This window comes from Corylus avellana, chromosome 5 (assembly GCF_965113065.1).
Source record: "Corylus avellana chromosome 5, dhCorAvel1.hap1.2, whole genome shotgun sequence".
Taxonomy (NCBI): Eukaryota; Viridiplantae; Streptophyta; class Magnoliopsida; order Fagales; family Betulaceae; genus Corylus; species Corylus avellana.
Window position 1 is genome coordinate 8,658,935 of NC_142494.1, and position 18,386 is coordinate 8,677,320.

At 33.8% G+C, this 18,386-nt stretch overlaps 1 protein-coding gene across 1 annotated transcript; it reads left to right on the forward strand.

Annotated features, from left to right (window-relative positions):
• Nucleotides 1-8,431: 8,431 nt before the first annotated feature.
• LOC132181157 (uncharacterized) lies at nucleotides 8,432-12,258 on the forward strand. The gene is made up of 2 exons (XM_059594244.2): nucleotides 8,432-11,044; nucleotides 11,752-12,258. The coding sequence occupies exons 1-2, from the start codon at nucleotides 8,443-8,445 to the stop codon at nucleotides 12,141-12,143; spliced, it is 2,994 nt and encodes a 997-aa protein (XP_059450227.2). The 5' UTR covers nucleotides 8,432-8,442; the 3' UTR covers nucleotides 12,144-12,258.
• Nucleotides 12,259-18,386: the final 6,128 nt, after the last annotated feature.

Sequence of the window (18,386 nt, forward strand, 5' to 3'; positions counted from 1 at the left end):
AGGCACATCATGAAAAGATAGGCAGAAATATAATATATATTCGTTGGTCCATGTGATTTAGTTGGCCTATTAATTCTTGATGGAAGAATTTGACTTATAATTTGTAAGTTTCTTAGCTTACGTTCTAACATTGCAATAAAGTCCCTTTTGTTTTCTGGGTAAAGACAATTAGCACACAGAAACTGCTTTCTTCACAGAAAATAACATACTACAGTGAACGGTGTTCACCAATATTAGTAGCTTTGTTTCTCCAGCTGTAAGCACACTAAAATATCCTAGAAAATTTTAAAATAATAATAATAATAATAATAATAAATGAAATTAAGAAAAGTGCTCCTATATTGATGTAGAAAAACACAACCAAAGAAATAATTAATTGCAATTTCAATAAAAAAGAAGATCCTAAAAACTCATTATGCATGTGGGTAGTTTTCTTGCTATATATCATGCATGCATTCATTATCCAATCTCATGCATTTTTTGGGGTTTAATAAGATTTCATATTATTTTGAGACATAGTAACTTTCTTATTGTTTCTACGCTAAAATGACAAAATAAAGAGAGCCTCTTTTATTCGGTTGTGGTGTAAAACCCTCTAATAAAAATTTTATACATCAGCTAAAAACATCAAATATGGTGAATATAAAAACACTAGATCTTTAAACCAAATCAATTTTATAGACTTTTTCTATTTATTCTAACCCTAACGTCCACCCTTACCGCTGAACCCTCCACAAGGAGCTTGGATATCAATCGCTTTGGGTTTAAGAGTTAGGGTTAGTTTAGTTTAAAGAAATGATCTCTTCATCTCCTTTCTATATTTGATGCTTTTAGTTAATTTGTCTAATTTTCATTAGAGACACCTTAAGATATTACTTAAAATAAATATATGTTAATAGTATTTGTATCAGAAAAGGGTATCTATAAGAAAAATGGAGAATAAATAACAGATCACTCCCATTCACAAAATGCGTCATTGTCACTTTTAAAACAAAGGGAGGGAGACATGATCTTCACTTTTAAAATTTAGATGATATTTTTCAAACTTGTTAGGCAAATGCAGCTTTAAAAGAGAGAAAAGCTGACAACCATATTATTTTTGTCTTTTGTCTTTTGTTTTTGTTTTTCCGTGTACATGCAGGTGTTGTTGAACAGCAACAGCAGCCTACCAAACTTGTTTCATTTCTGGTTGACAGAAAGATTTGTAGATCACTACTAAAAACTGTACAATTTGTAACGGAACTTTAGTAATGTGTTAATAGGGTTGATACGTTACTAAATGCTAGTAATGTGTGTTTAATAATGTATGTGGCGTGTTAATAATTTAGGTGTTGCTAAATTTATTTTAGTAACGTGTCAATTTTAACACGTTACTATTAGTAATGTGTTAAAATTGACACGTTACTAAGCTTTTTATAACATATCAATTTTGACCTGTTACTAAAGCTTAGTAACGTGTTAAGATTAACACGTTACGAAAATCTTTGTAGTGAGAGTAGATCAAGGGTCTAGCTATGTGCACGAGTAATGTTAGGAACCATTTTTTTATCTTTTTTTTTTTTATTATTCTTCTAAAGTTAATATGGCTTTTAAAATCACCAGTAAATTTTAGATGAATCATATTTAAATTTTGATCTAATAATAATTTTAAAAGCCAGGTCAATTTTAAGAAAATAATAATAAAAAAAAAGAAGATAAAAAAAAATATCCTAGCATTACTCCTATGTGCCCACATGGATGCATGTGTTTTTGCTTCATATTTCTCATTTTGCCGTTGTATTTCTGAATCTGGTCGTCGTTTACATGCATGAATCATGATGCATGTATGCATGGTGATGGTGATGTGATCAAAAGCCTCAATCTGCTTTCACCTACTCTATTAGACCAGTTATTGAACGTGCGGAAACCATGGGCAAGAAAGCAACTTCACTTCTGTCATCCTATAAAATAATACACATTTCCATTTTATGATCGTTTGAATTAAAAAATTAAAAAGTGCTCATTTTCGATCCATATTAACCTCCATGATTATACTAATTATTATTTCTGTCCAATATTATTGGTCACATATTACATTTTAGTTGTCTCAGAATATTGTCAAGTTTTAAAAAAAAAAAAAAAAAAAAATCAAAATTTACTAATTTATTAACTTTTATAAAAAAAAAAAAAAAAAATGACATGTATCATTTACATGTGAAAAACACGTGTTTTTTTTTTTTTTTTTAATTACAATGATAAAGTTGGAAGAAATTTTATTCCAAAAACATGTGTTTCTCACTCTTTTTTTTTTTTTTTTGAACAAATCTTCAAACTTTCATTAATATCATAGACAAAGCAATTGCTTTTCCAAAACAATATCACTAATACAATAAGGAGTCTCCTCAATCCAGAATGTATCTATGACTTGTTTAATAGGCACTTGGGCTAAAACATGGGCTTCTCTATTCGCTTCCCGACTGACATGTTGTATTTGCCAATTGGTAAAAGAATCTAGAATCACTAGGACATCATCCACTAGTTGCCCAAAATTACTTGCATCCCGTCCTCGCAAATGAATAGCATCATTGACCTGCTTGGCATCCCCCTCGATAATAATATTTTGGAGTCCTTGGTCATGGCAGTAACTCACTCCATAGAAAGCCGCCATCGTCTCAACTGCAACTGGTTCGACCAGTCCTAGTTTTGACATACTCTTTGCTGCTCTTACCTTACCCTTCGAGTCACGAATGACAATGCCAAAACCCAGTCTTCTCGTCGTTTTATTGAAAGCATCATCCACGTTTAGTTTGCACCATCCAACTAAAGGTTTCTCCCATTTTATTTTTCTAAGCTTATAAACACATTTTAAAAAAAAGAAAACCTTTTACAAACTGATGTGGCACAACATAATTGTGTTTTTCAAAATTTGAATTTATCTCATATCTAATCATGTTGTGCCACATCAGTTTGTAAAAGTTTTTTTTTTAAATGTGTTTATAAGCTTAGCATTCCTCTAAAGTTAAATATATATACCCTTTAAAAAAAAAAAAAAAAAAAAATCGGTATGATCCTCAAAACATGGAATTTTAGAAATTTTAATATGATTTAACATAAAATTCTAACGAATTGGTAAAATAAAATAAAAAATACACTAAATTGAGAATTTTTAAAGTTTAAAAGAGTAATTACAAAAATGACGGTAATTAAAAAAAGTTACGTAAAATTTCTAATAAAAAAAAGAAAGAAAGAAAGAAAAAGGACCTTAAAAAAGCATTGTCAAACTTCTATGATTGCCCCATGTTTATAGGCCCTTTGACTACCTTCTACTGACGTCTGTGCTTAAGTGGGATGTTTGTCCTTTGGTGAGGTATGGAGATCAACTGGTTTAGACACACACATACGTTATCCACTTGGAAGATATATACGTATGTGATTAATATGGGAAAACATGGTACAAAATTAAGGTTGGTTTTACATGTTACTTATGGTATTTTTTATTGATAGTGATAGTCCATAGAATGATAATATATATATATATTTTAGGGATAGGATTAATTTGTTGGTCACCCTCTTTAATTAGTGATTAACCTTTTGTTCCTAAACGCTTAGGAAAATATAAAAACCTCTTATCCCAGCAACCGGCTGCATCCATGGGGTAGGGCTCATGTGGAACAGGATCCTCAATCTCCAGTTCATTTGATTCAGTTAGTTATATTTGAAATGTATTTTTATCTTTTTAGTTTTTAATTGGATAAAAATATCTCTAAAATATAAATAATTGTATATTCTCCTGTTCAAACGAATTGAAAATGATCATAATTCCCCATTTACACCACTTCTAAGAGAGTGAAAGTGGGAGTGAGATGAGTCATCAAGAACCTCACTTTTCCCATAGCTTCTTCTTTGTATTTTTACTTTTACTCTAAAGATTATGCTAATATGGTAAAAATATACATGTAATAATAATGTTTTACATGTCTTACATGGTTTTTTATACATGTGACAAAAAATATGTAGTTTTTCAAATATTAATAATTGACAGAAAAAAAAAAAAAAAAAAAAAAAAAAACCATTATGATAAACGGTCAAAAAAAGTTGATCAAACCCAAAAGTCTTTTTTTAATTAATAAAAAAATTATTTTAAAAATAATAAGGAAAAATGGGTGAAGTGTAGTTAGTCTACCTCATAGATCTCAATTAAGAGATTGGAGTGTTGTAACTTGTAAGTCAAAGAAGCATCAACCACCATGGGAATATAATAGGTGTGTGGTGTCTATCACTAATTATTTAGTTTGAACACATGGCGTGGAATTCACAATTCACTTTGTCCCAATACTCAATAGAGTAGCATTACTTTCAGCAACTAGCCGCAAGCTTTGCTTTTGGGTGCAGGTTTGTCAAAACACACGTGCTTCGACATTTGTTTTACATTTCCCATTGCTTTTATCCTTCCAAATTTCCAATCATCACCTATGGAAAGCCATTAAAGTGATTGGGTGGTTGTGTTCTTCATTTTCAAATCAACGCATATTTCTGATCATGAATATTAACATTTACGATTATCCTTCTCTTAGCGCATTATGGAACGAGATTCTTTTCGGTTCATTTTATATTAAAGAATATTCACTTTATAATAAATTTTAAAGTCACAAATAAGACACGTATTCTACTACTAAAAAATAATAATAAAATATTATTTTATATTAAAATAGTAAGGGGTGACCATCTTTTTTAAAGATTTGGTCCTTAGGGTGGCTTCGGCCACTCAGACCCTAGCCCCCAACTGGGGTGATCCGGCCATCCCTTAATTTTTTATAATTCTGTTTTTTAATTATTTTTAAAATATATATAATATTTTATTATTATTTTTATTAATGGGACAAATGTCCTATTTATGGCATCACGATCTTTCTAGAGAGATCCTGACCATTAACTGGATATTCTCCAGTCCAAAATGGACTGAAGAGAATCATGTTCCACGCATTATTAGCCGTCTCACTAAATTTTATTCACAAAAATAATCAAATGTACACTTTTCTCTATTTTCACTACTTATTTTTTTAGAGCACTTACATCAACCTCACTATTTTAAGAATCTACTTTTATTATTTCATTTAAATATTATTTTTCAAAGATTTATTTATTCTTTCTCCAATTATTAAAGCAGCAAAGAGAAACCAAAAAGAAAAAGGGAGAGAAAGAAATAATTTTTTATTCAATTGGTGAGTGAAATATACTCACTATTTGCAATCTCACCAAAACTTTTTATTTTTTTTTATTTATTTATTTTTTTTATGAAAGTAGCTAAAAACTCTCATTTTTAGCCTCACCAAAATAACTAAAAATACTCACTAGTGAGTACTATTTACTCACTAATTGAATAAAAAAATGGTTTTTCTCTCCCAATTTTTTCTTTTATGTTTCTCTCTACTTCTTTAATAGTTAAAGAAAGAATAAACAAATCGTTAAAAAAAAAATTTTAATAGAATAGTGAAAGTGAATTTTTATAACAATAAGACTCTCGGGGATAATTAAAATAGGAAGAAAAAAAAAGTACTTTAGATGACCAAAAAAGAAAAAAAAAAAAAAAAAAGAAACTAAGGCCTCGTTTGTTTCGCGGAATGTCTAGTCCATTGGAAAATGATTAGCTACTACTGTGAATAGAAGAGTGTGGAATAGATTAGCTATTTCTATTCCTTTGTTTGGTTGTAATACTAGAATAGACTAGCTAATCATATTCCTTCGTTTGGTACAATGCAATATGTTGATGAATGGAATCATATTGTGATCAAATTTCCTAAAATACCCTTATAATACAAATACAATTTATATTATTAAGGACTTTCATTCTTTTTTTAAAAAAAAAACATAAACAACTTTACTATAATTTCTTTTTCTTTTTTGTTTTTAATTATGACAGTTATATGGCCTTTTTTTTTTGCAATTATGCTACAAAATTATTTATATAAAAAAAAATATAGTTGGAGAATGTACAGAGAATCAAAAGAAATAAAAAAACAGAATTTAAAAAAAAAAAACTAAGAAACGGTACAGAGAAGGGAGACGGCATAGAGAAAAGAAAAATTTCGTTTGCACTTGCAAAAAAACTGTACCAGAAGAATCAGAGAGAAAATAAAAAGAGAGATAAAAAAAAAGAGATAATGAAATATAGAGACGGAGAAAAGAGAAACGAAGATATATATATATATATATATATATATATATATATATATATATATATATATATATATAGAGAGAGAGAGAGAGAGAGAGAGAGAAATATAGAAGAATCAGAGAGATGACGAAATTTTATCCCACAAGTGGGGTTATTTTTGGCAATTTACATAATTAATTTAATCCAACAGGAAAGGATTAGCTAAGTCACTCGTTTTTTAGTGGCTTAACTAACCCTGTGTGTATGAGATTAGTAGTCCCATGGAAATAAATTATTATCAGGAATAGAGTGTTACCAAACAAAGGACTAGATATACCTAGTGTTAACTAGTCCAACCCAAGGATCTATTCCGTAAACCAAGCGGGGCGTAAGGAATCAAATTGAAGCCAAAACCATCCACAGAGATTTAAAAAAAAAAAAAAAAAAAAAAAAAAAAAAAAAAGAGTCAAACCAGTTTGGTTTTTATGGGTGAATTGTTTAGTCTAAATAAAACCATTTTCTTTGAATCGGGTCCGGGTTGGTAATTTGGTAGTGATAAGGCAGATATGTGGTTGCCAACTTGCCATTCTGTCTCTAAACAACCCTTTCATTTTCCTTTGAGGGCCCAAAAAAGCACAAAAAAAAGAAAAGAAAGAAAAAGACACTAGCTAGTCATTTTCCTAAGAAGTTTCAAACCTGTTTGTTCAAAGTCTCCGGCCTTCAAGTCCGGAGAGGGTGGGGTGGGGTCCCACCAATCTCTTTCCCCAAAAGAATCTCTCTTTATCTCTTTCACTTTGACCACCTCCAGAGTGGACTCGAGAGTAAAACATTTTTTCTTTTTCTAAAATTCATTTCCTACGCTTTTTGAATTTCCTAATCATATATGCCCTATTCCTTTTGAGCATTCACATTATACTATTTAAATCTTTCTTTTCTTTAAATTTTGAACACATGTCTACATTCACTTTCTTACCAATCTTTATTTTGAACGTATTAGAATATTATTATTATTATTATTTTTATATGTCCACATAAAGGAAGGGGAGGAATAATTCGAACTAGTGATCTCCGTTTCATTAGTCGTAATTCACAACCAATTGAGTTACCTCTTAGAGACAAATTAGAATATTTTTAATAGATAAATGTTTGGCATCTTTTTTTTTTTTTGCCTATTTTTTGTTTATTTTCTTATGCAAATTGTCTCACATATTCAATTATAGATTATTATGATTTTCTTTTTAATTTTCTTGTATATTTATTCACTTATCTATTAATATTAAAGTTTCTTGCTCACATCATATAAATATATAATTCCTTTATAAATATTAGGGGTGATAATTCGTATTTACGTGTTGGGTTCGGATCATGTTAAGGCGCGCATATGCATAAGACTATACAGGCTAACACTAACTCAACTCATTTAATTAAACAGGCCAACCCATCAACCTTAATCCTCTAATTTCATATTTAGTCCTTGTCGGGTTTATAGGTAATATCGAAATTGTCGGTCATTATGTCACGTATTAGGTTTGGATCGTGTCGAAGCATGTGTATAAAATTATATAGGTCCACTTTAACCAACCTGTATAATTAAACGGGTCAGACTTCTAACCCTAATTCTTTAATTTCATATAAAGTTCATATTAAAATCACGAATCGTGTCAAAAAAATTTCAACCCTATTAAATATCACTCTATTTTTGTCTCTCTGCTTCCATTATATATTTTCTACGTAGTAAAATAGGGTTCCTTCATATTGCTAATAATATGTAGCTTCTTCAACTATTTATTTTTATTCAACTGCCTCTTATTAAGCTAATAAAAAACTCTCCCTCTCTTTTCCTACTCTCTTTTATCCTTCTCTCTTTATAAAGAATGAGAATAAATACTTTAATAAAAAAAATTTAAAAATAAAACGTAGAGTTTTTCTTCGAATTGAGTTGGATGAATTTTTCTTAACTCAATTTATAAAAATGCATGTGTCTTTTCTTTTAATAACAAGTGAAATATTATTTATTTCAACTTTATTTATATTATAAAAAAATATTGTATCTCACATCTTCAAATTATATATATTATTTTTATAGGTTGAATTAGAAGGAGTTGTTTTAAGCATCTTTTTGGAAGAGAATTTTGTAAATTTTTAAATAAAAAACTTTAAAATTAGAATAAAATCTCTTTCTCCGTTTTTCCCTCGTAATCCACTGTCCAGTCCTCCAGGTGCACCTCCCAACAGGCCCCACCCCACCTCTTCTACAAAAATCCCACACTCCCCCCACACAACTCAGCTAAATCTCTCTCTCTCTCTCGATGTTTCCACTTCTCTTCCTCCTCCTCTTACTCTCTCCTTCGACGGCTGAGTCTCTGAGCCAAGACGGCCTTTTCCTGCAGCAAGTCAAGCGCAGTCTCTCTGACCCAGACGGCTCCCTCGCCACCTGGAACGACCGCGACGACACGCCATGCAACTGGTTCGGCGTCACCTGCGACAACGCCACCGCCGCTGCTCGCCGCGTCATCTCCCTCGACCTCTCCAACTCTCAGCTCGCCGGTCCTTTCCCGACCGTCCTATGCCGCCTCCCCTCTCTCTCGAGCCTCTCTCTCTTCAACAACCTCATCAACTCCAGCCTCCCACCCGATCTCTCCAGGTGTCAGCATCTCCAGTACCTCAACCTGTCGCAGAACCTCTTCGTGGGCCCCATCCCGGAGACCCTCTCTCAAATCCCGAACCTCCGGGTTTTGGAGCTCTCCGGGAACAACTTTTCCGGCGAGATCCCGGCGAGTTTTGGGGAGTTCCGGCATCTTGAAACGCTCGACGTGATTGAGAACCTTCTGAACGGCTCGATACCCATTTCTCTGAGCAACATTTCGAGTCTGAAGGAACTTATGCTCGCTTACAACCCGCTCTCGCCGAGCCCGATTCCGAGTGAATTCGGCAACCTGACGAGTCTAGAGTTTCTTTGGCTCGCTGGGTGTAATCTCGTGGATCAGATTCCGGCGAGTCTTGGCAGATTGACTCGCCTGAAAAACCTCGATTTGTCTTTGAACCGACTCACTGGGTCGATCCCGAGTTCGATAACAAAGTTGAAAAGTATAGTCCAGATTGAGCTATATAACAACTCGCTTTCCGGCGAGTTGCCGTCGGGGATGTCTAACTTGACGTCGTTGTCGATGTTCGACGCGTCGATGAACGAGTTGACTGGGGCGATTCCAGACGAGTTGTGCGGCTTGTCACTCGAGTCACTGAACCTGTACGAGAATCGCTTCGAAGGGTCTTTACCCGAGAACATAACTCGGTCAGCAAAGTTGTACGAACTCAGACTCTTTAACAACAAACTCAGTGGCCCATTACCGAGTCAGCTCGGCAGGAACTCGCCGTTGCAGCACGTTGACCTTTCGTACAATGGATTTTACGGTGAAATTCCAAACCATTTGTGTGAAAAGGGTGCGTTGGAAGACCTTCTTTTGATATACAATTCATTTTCTGGGAAAATTCCAGAGAGTCTGGGAAAATGCCAGAGCTTACACCGGGTTCGGTTGAAGCACAATAAGCTTTCGGGTACGGTTCCTGAAAGATTCTGGGGATTACCCCATGTGTATTTGCTTGAGCTTGAAGAGAATTCTCTGTCTGGAAACATTGCTACAATGATTTCCGGTGCATATAATCTGTCTTTGTTGAAGATTTCCAAAAACCAGTTTTCCGGGTTGATACCTGAGGAGATAGGGGCACTGAGCAATCTTCTTGAGTTTACTGGTAGTGAAAACAGGCTTTCCGGCCGAATTCCGGGGAGTTTGGTGAAGTTGAGTCAATTGGGCAGGCTTGATCTTCGCGATAATGAGCTTTCGGGCCAGATTCCGGTGGGAATTCGAGCTTGGAGGAAGCTCAATGAGCTTAATTTGGCGAACAACAAGTTAAACGGCGAAGTCCCAGGTGAAATTGGGAGCTTGCCGGTGCTTAATTATCTCGATCTTTCCGGGAACCTCTTTTCCGGGAAAATCCCACCGGAATTGCAAAATTTGAAGCTCAATTTGCTCAACTTATCGAATAACAGGTTGTCCGGAGACATCCCTCCTCTGTACGCTAATAAGAATTACAGGAGTAGCTTCGTCGGCAATCCGGGCTTGTGCGGTGACATTCCTGATCTTTGTCCTTCTGTCGGCGGAAGCAAAAACCAGAGCAGTTTGTGGATTCTTCGATCGATCTTCATGCTTGCCGGCATTGTTTTTGTCGTCGGCGTCTTATGGTTCTTTTCCAAGTATCGGACATTCAAGAAGAACAAGAAAGAAAGTGCTATTTCCAAGTGGAGGTCTTTCCACAAGCTTGGTTTCAGTGAGTTTGAAATCATTGGTGCTCTCAACGAAGAGAATGTGATCGGCACCGGAGCTTCCGGGAAAGTCTACAAGGTTGTGCTCAGCAATGGCGAGGTGGTGGTGGCGGTGAAGAAACTGTGGGGAGGAGGAGCAAAGAAGAAAGAGGACGGCGTCGGCGGCAGCGTTGATTCGGAGAGAGATGGGTTCGAAGCTGAAGTTGAAACATTGGGGAAGATCCGGCACAAGAATATTGTGAGGTTATGGTGCTGCTACGACACCGGCGATTGCAAGCTTCTGGTTTATGAATTCATGCCCAATGGAAGCTTGGGGGATTTGCTGCATAGCAGCAAGGGAGGCTCGTTGAATTGGCCGACAAGGTACAAGATTGCTCTGGATGCAGCCGAAGGGCTTTCCTATCTGCATCATGATTGTGTTCCTCCCATTGTTCATAGGGATGTGAAATCAAACAACATATTGTTGGATGGAGAGTTGAGAGCCAGAGTTGCAGATTTCGGAGTTGCTAAGGCTGTTGCACATGTCGGCAAAGAGGTGGACGTAGAAGCCATGTCTGTCATCGCAGGCTCCTGTGGTTACATTGCTCCAGGTTTGTTAGCATATTATGCAACTGTTTTTTTTTTTTCTTAAATAAATATATTTATATAGCATTTCTCATATGTTAACTTTAATTCAATTTTTTTAATTAAAAGAAATGCCGACTTTCAAGTCTACCCTTCGTCGTGGCATTGAAAATCACTATCGGATTTAAAATTTAATAGTAATTTTTACTGTCACGTTAGGGAGAAACATTTCTCTTTAATTAAACTGTCAAACACTTCATGTTGGGTTTGTGAGTCTTTGTCAAAATTTGCTAGCTTTAGTTAACATATGAGTAATGCTATATTTATATAGCATTACTCATATGTTAACTTTAATTCAATTTTTTTAATTAAAAGAAATGCCAACTTTCAAGTCTATACTTAGATGTGGCATTGAAAATCACTATCTGATTTAAAATTTAATAATAATTTTTACTGTCACGTTAGGGAGAAACATTTCTTTTTAATTAAACTTGTCAAACACTTCATGTTGGGTTTGTGAGTCTATGTCAAAATTTGCTAGCTTTAGTACCGAGTTTGGGTCGTGTCAAGTCAATGCATGAGTACACGATTATATAGATTAATCTTAATATAATTTATTTAATTAAACGAGTCATATATTTCAATTTTAACTTATTAATTTCGTGTTAATTTTATTTGTGGGTCATGTAAACTTATTTCTAATTGAATCTACTTTGATTTGAAACTGATGCAGAATATGCATACACGCTTCGGGTGAATGAGAAGAGCGACATATACAGCTTCGGAGTGGTGATTTTGGAGTTGGCGACAGGAAGGCTCCCGGTTGATCAAGAATTTGGAGAGAAAGACTTGGTAAAATGGGTGTATACCACCGTCGACCAGAAGGGAGTCGACCATGTAATCGACGCTAAACTAGGCTCTGAGTACAGGGAAGAGATCAGCAAAGTCGTTGACATCGGCCTTCTCTGCACCAGCCCGCTTCCCATTAACCGCCCTTCGATGCGGAAGGTGGTGAAGTTGCTGCAGGAGGCTGGCGCAGAGAGCAGGCCGAAGATTGCTAAGAAGGATGGGGAGCTCTCCCCTTACTATTATGAAGAGGCCTCTAATCAAGGAGCTGGAGTTTAAAGAATGAGAAATGTTATTTAGTAGATTGTTATACTTGTCATTGTCACGTTATTTAATTATATGACAGTCGTATAACAGTTTATTTAATAACATTACTCTTAAAGAATTCCCTTTATTCCAATTCCGTGGTGGTGCATGCTTTCATGGGGTGTAAGGAATTTGATGGAACCGATGGGAGAGAGATAAGAGAGTTCCACTTGAAATGATAGCTTAGGGCCCAATATTAGGACGTTAATGGGTGTAGCCATTAAAGTATAAAGTAGTTCCTCCTTTGTTAGGTGATTGTAACATGCAACTGAGAAAAATATCAATTATTATTATTGGGGACATATTTTCCGTGTTAGCTAAGGCAGTGACCCTCAAATCTGTCCTTGTACTGCTGTTGCTTTCCATCCTTTCTTTTCTTTTCTTTTTTTTTTTTTTTTTTTTTTAATTAAAAGGATGGGAAGGGGCGACCAATGTAGTTTTCTCCTTTGGGCGTGATCATCGGAGTTCTCATCCGCTGTGAAATGTTCGGTTTGAGCCATAGCTACTGCCTGGGAAGGCGAGCCCGTCATCACAACCCCACCAAAGTGTGAGCCGGTAGAGCCCCTTTATAGTAGCATTTAGTTCACGCATCTACTACCGCAAGCGGATTCGAACACGCGATAATTAGGTGATTGGAACATGCAAATGTAAGAAATGTCAAAACATGAATACTTGTTTTCATTAGCAAAAGCTGAGTTGTGATTCTCATGTCGTGTGAACTGTAAGAAAAGTAATACTATTTAACAGACTGTTATAAAAATTGGAACAGTTAAATTAACAAACAAAGGTTAATTTTTAATGTCATGTTATATTATAATAATCTAATAAATCCAAATTTTGGATATCTCATTTATGCCCTAAATTGTACTGTGAAATCACTAAGAGATTCCATGGCCGCCCTTCATTTAGTGAATTGGGCCCATTATTTAGCCTTGTGCCTTTGTCTTTGTCCCTCAGCAGTCAGCAGCAGTGGATTGCCAGTCCAATGGGTGAGAGATTAAGGGGGCTGTTGCTTGTTTTTATTTTCTTTGAAAATGACAAGAGGGGCACCAAAAAATGGTCCAAATTTGACTACCAGAGGCAATAAATTGTGGATCTGAATTCCCTAGAATTTCTTGGAGAATTCGAGATTATGGAATTAAGGATCCCGCCATTTATTTTAATTTAATGGTTATTGTCTTGTCACGTGTCCCACTTATAATAAAATAATATTTAATTTTTTTAAAAAAAATAATAAAATAAAAATAATTTACGGTTACTGGCTACCCCATATGGCAAGGAACCACCCCATTTTTGCCATGGGGCCACCCCCAACCGGCCTTTGGGGATGGCTTGCTACCCCAAAGTTTTTTTATTTTTTTATTTTTTTATTTTATTATTTCTTTTATATTTTATTTTTAAAATTTAAATATTATTTTATTATAAGTAGGATACGTGGCATAACAGTAGCCATTGAATTAAAATGAACAACCTAAATTCCTAATTTTAGAAACTAAAATTCTTCTAAAATTCAAGGGATCTACATAGAACTTTGTTTGGACAATTTGGTTGGCAATGAATGGAGTAGGGATTATCGTTACCATGTGGCATTGTTGGGTGCCATGTGGCTTTCAACTAGAACATTGTGCTTTGACAGTCAGTCAAAACGAAATTAACCCCTTGAGGAAATATATTTCAATTATATTTCTCATTTTAGTTTTGGGTTTTATGCAATTTAAGATTTTTGGTTTCGAATTTTCAGAAAGTATGATTATTTAATCCTTTAAATTAAAAAAAAAAAAAGAAAAAAAAAAAAGAGGATATTTTAAAGATGCCAGTCTCCAAGGCAACTTTTGGATAAAAGTATTTGAGGTTGATTCCATGTTCAAGCCAACATCAAATCCTTAGGCCTTTGTATGGCAAAAGCCAAAAGATTTGGTAGGGAGTTTGATTTGGAAGTGATTAATGGGATATAAAGTAAATATACATTTTGAATTTTTTATAAAAAATTGAAAAAGTTTTGTTTTATAGTGAGTTTTTTTATTTAATTAATAATAAAAAGTAATTGATGTGAGATAATAAATAAAAATATTAAAAAATTTAAAAAAAAAAAAAAAAAAAAAAAGGACAAGTTTTTGGCCTTTGCCAAACAAGGCGTTAATCTCTTTTGCCTTTTTTCTTCCCTTAATTTTGTCTTCTTTTCTCCAACTCTATCCAATTATTGCAGCATTTTTTTTTTTGGAGAAGTAAGTCCAATTATTGCAGTATATCAGCATTATAAGAGGAATTATCTTCAACCAAATGTGTTGGAAAATAAGATTTCTTATATGAGGTAAAAATAATCCTCATGGGAGAAATTATATCTAATACTATTGATGTAGTTAGGCGTGGACAGATTAATCGGTTATCGATTACCGAATTTAACCGAACCAATAGTAACCGTAACCGACAGTTATTGGTCGGTAATCGGTCAAAAATTTTATACCGATAAGCTTATCGGTCCGTAATTGGTCGGTTAATAATTTGTTATCGAAAAATTGATATGACCGATAAATTTTTTTAATTTTTAATTTTTTTTATAATTTTGTATTTATTATTGAAACCAAAACGACGTTGTTTTGGTTTTTATTTTATATTGTAATGGATCAATAAAATAACAAAAAAAAAAAAAAAAAAAGCTTCAATAAGCTATTTTAGTCAAAAATATACCCCAAAATAACTAATTTTTAATAACTTATTTTAGGCTTTAGCCCAACAAAACGTATTTGAGCCTCAAAAATAATTTATTTTTTGCCCAATTAGCAACCAGTTAAAGCCCAATAAAAGCCCACAAAAAACCAATTTAACCGACAAGTTAACCAATTACCGATATGACCGATAATTTTCGATAACATTTCTTATCGATCGGTAATTGGTTAGGATTTGGTTAACCGATAGCTTATCAGTTACCGACCGATAAGCCCATTAACCGGACCGATATGACCGATACCCAGCCCTAGATGCAGTAAACTGATGTCTATATGAATTTGAATATATGGAAGACACAACTTTATATAGATGGTAGAAAAATTATATTGAGAAATATTAGGTGTTCTCATGGTCGTAGGTGGATATTATTTTATAAAATTCAATTGAAAAAAATAAGGACCAGTTTTTTTTTTTGTTTTTATAAAATAATATGGGTAAAGTCCATTTAACCTCCTTAAACAACCACTCCAATAACAATTTACCCTTAAAACTATTAATTGCGACAATTTACTTCCCAAACTATTAAAACGATGACAATGTACCTCAAATTTTAACAAAATGATGAAACTACCCTTATTAAAATAAAAACAAAAATACTAAAAATTTTCAAGGGTAATTTCGTCATTTTGTTGGTACATTGTCATTATTTTGGTAGTTTATGGGATAAATTGTCTCAATTGATAGTTTGAGGGATAGATTATCATTAGAGTGGTAGTTTGAAGGGTTAAATAAACTTTACCCAAATAATATCCACCTAGGGCTGAGATAACACCTAATTTATTGGTCACCTTACATTGAACAATATCTTTCACTTCATTAAATTGTTTGATTTTATGAGTAAAGCATATGATGGGCCAGTAAAAGGAACCATGTCATACCCCCCTCTCTTGTCTATGTATCCAAAATGTCATTTTGATGAACTGGACTTTCAAGTTGAAAATCACTTGGAAAGAATAGTAACTAACAGTATAATAATGTCAAATAAATGTGGCTTTCCTACCAAACAAAACCATGTTGGGCAAAAAATCTATAACAAAGTTGTTAGGAAAACTTTACTTACATTCTCTCTCGAAGCATAAGTGATTTTGTAATCATAATTTTGAAGTTTAAAAATTTGCAATGTCGATTCTCGATATCCAATATTTTAGTTCCTTTTAATTTCGTCCATTTTTTGTTAAAATGCCTAAACTACCATAATTTTTTTAAAAAAAAAAAAAGAAAAAGAAAAATGGAAATTCTTTTAAAAGAAAAGAAAAAAAGTGAAAATTCTGGGTAAGTCGTGGCTGAGTCCGAGGCTCTTTTTTTTTTTTTTTTTTCATAATCATAAAAAGAGGGAGAATTTGGACATTTTTCCAAAACATGGGTGAAAGTGATAGAAACCGACCTCAACTAAATTTATGTCAAATACCAACTAAATTTCTGCCTTTGCGACTTGATAGCGGTCTCACTGTGTCTACATGGGCTTCTTTTACCAAGTTGCCCCTCTCACAGTTTTAGTATTCATCCTCTTTTACCTTCTCAAATCATCGTATGGATCCAGATCTACTATGAATAAAAAATTTATTCAGTCTTGATTATTATTTAACCATTATTTTTACTTCATCGTAATTATATATATCATATATTAGCCTACTAAATAGCATTATTCGTTTTTAAAAATTGAGCAATGTTATACAACTGTCATATAATATAAATAACTTTAATTGTGAAAATTAGTTATTGATTTTTTTTTTTACAAGCACTTATTGATAAAAAAACTAATTTTTATTAACAAATCATCTCAATTATATAACAAGTTTAATTACTATATAGCATGTCTCTTAAAAATTTATATAAGAATCATATTAAAAAAACAAAAAGTGATTTTTTATGTGCCTCCCACCTCCATATTAACTCGTTCCCCACACTCAACATGATGAGGCCCACCTATTAGACTTACTAGCCATGATGAGGCCAATGTCTGTGCACCAACCACAGGTGCGGCCTCACGTGTTTATCTTTTCCTTTTTCACGAAATTTTTTTTGCCTTTAGTTCTGACCTTTATGCATAACAAAGTACGTCCAACATCATTAGGTGACTAACCATTCATTAATCTCATCATAAAACCTTAACACAATCCATGGGTCTTCATTAGAACTCTTTAAATAGGGGGTTATTCATGCCAAACTAACAATATAACAAGGCCTTACCTACAAACATAAATTACCCATGCAATATCCAACATCTATAAGGGCATAATCAACCTAGAGGCTCGAAACCACAAGCTAAGAGCATTCCCAATGGAGAAGCCATATTTTTATGGGAATGCTCTAAGAGGCTAAGCTACGAAAATGAAACCAAACAATAGATAAACAACAAGATGATAGTCTAACAATACTAATAAAAACAAGGTCAGACTAAGAAAGTTATCTCATTTGAATAATAGACACATTCTCTCTCCTACCCCTCTCTCACACACACACACTGTATCCTTTTCTAAACTATAAGAAAACGTAAATGGAGGCTTAGGTTCATTGGGTTCTATCAACAGGCGAGCTAGGGCGAGTAGTGGGGCTAAGGTGTCCAATTTTTTTTTTTAAAAAAAAAACTTTCGGCAGACATCGGACGTTCGAATCCAATCTCGAATATTCCCATTCGATCATTCGAATCCAACTTCGAACGTTTTTCCCGACAAAAAATTCTTAAAAAGTCCAAGATCTTACACTTTATAAACCGATAACCATCCCTAACATCTTTAATTTATAATTAGAGAGTTTTTAATCCTAATTAAGCCTTAATGTAGTGAACAAAGACAAGTTGTGGGGTGTCGACATGCCTTGTTGGTTACCTGATTGAGGTAGTGGGTATGTGCTAGGTGGAACCCACTACTAGGAGCTGAAGACCTTGCTGGGGCTTATAAATAGAGGTTAAATACTTTATTAGTATTTGAGTTTGCACTTTTTTATTTTTATTTTTTATTTTTCATTTAGGGCTCAAATCGTATCATAAATGGTACTTGATGTACAGGAAAAGACAAACTTAATACCTTCATTAGGTTCCGTTAGCCCAAACTAATGGAATGCCATGTGTCGTCACTTAAAAAACTAAACCTAAAAGAAAAATTGAAAAATTTATGCCACCCCCATTTTGTTCATTGGGGGTGGCTCATCTAGGGGTGGCTAAACCACCCCCATAAATTTTCAATTTTTAATTTTTTAGGACACGTGACAGTTCTATGTGATGACACGTGTGACAGAACCTAATAGAGGTACTAAGTTGGTATTTTTCCGTAAGTCAAGTACCATTTATAATAAGATTTGAACCGTATGTGAGAAAAAATAAAAATGTGCAAACCCAAATACTAATAAAGTATTTAACCTTATAAATAGCTGCTTGGGAGTTTAGTTGCTGCTGTTGAGAATGTTGAGAGTGCTGCCAGAAGAGAGTTTTTGGTTGCTGTGAGAGCCCAAGGGTGTTGTGAGTGACTTGTGAGCAACATTAGAGTGTTG

What these genes read in the sequence shown, in the direction of transcription:
- LOC132181157 (XM_059594244.2), top strand. Translation starts at nt 8,443, where the DNA reads ATGTTTCCACTTCTCTTCCTCCTCCTCTTACTCTCTCCTTCGACGGCT. An exon ending in CTGTGGTTACATTGCTCCAG is followed by an intron (nt 11,045 to 11,751) that starts GTTTGTTAGCAT and finishes AAACTGATGCAG; the next exon opens with AATATGCATACACGCTTCGG.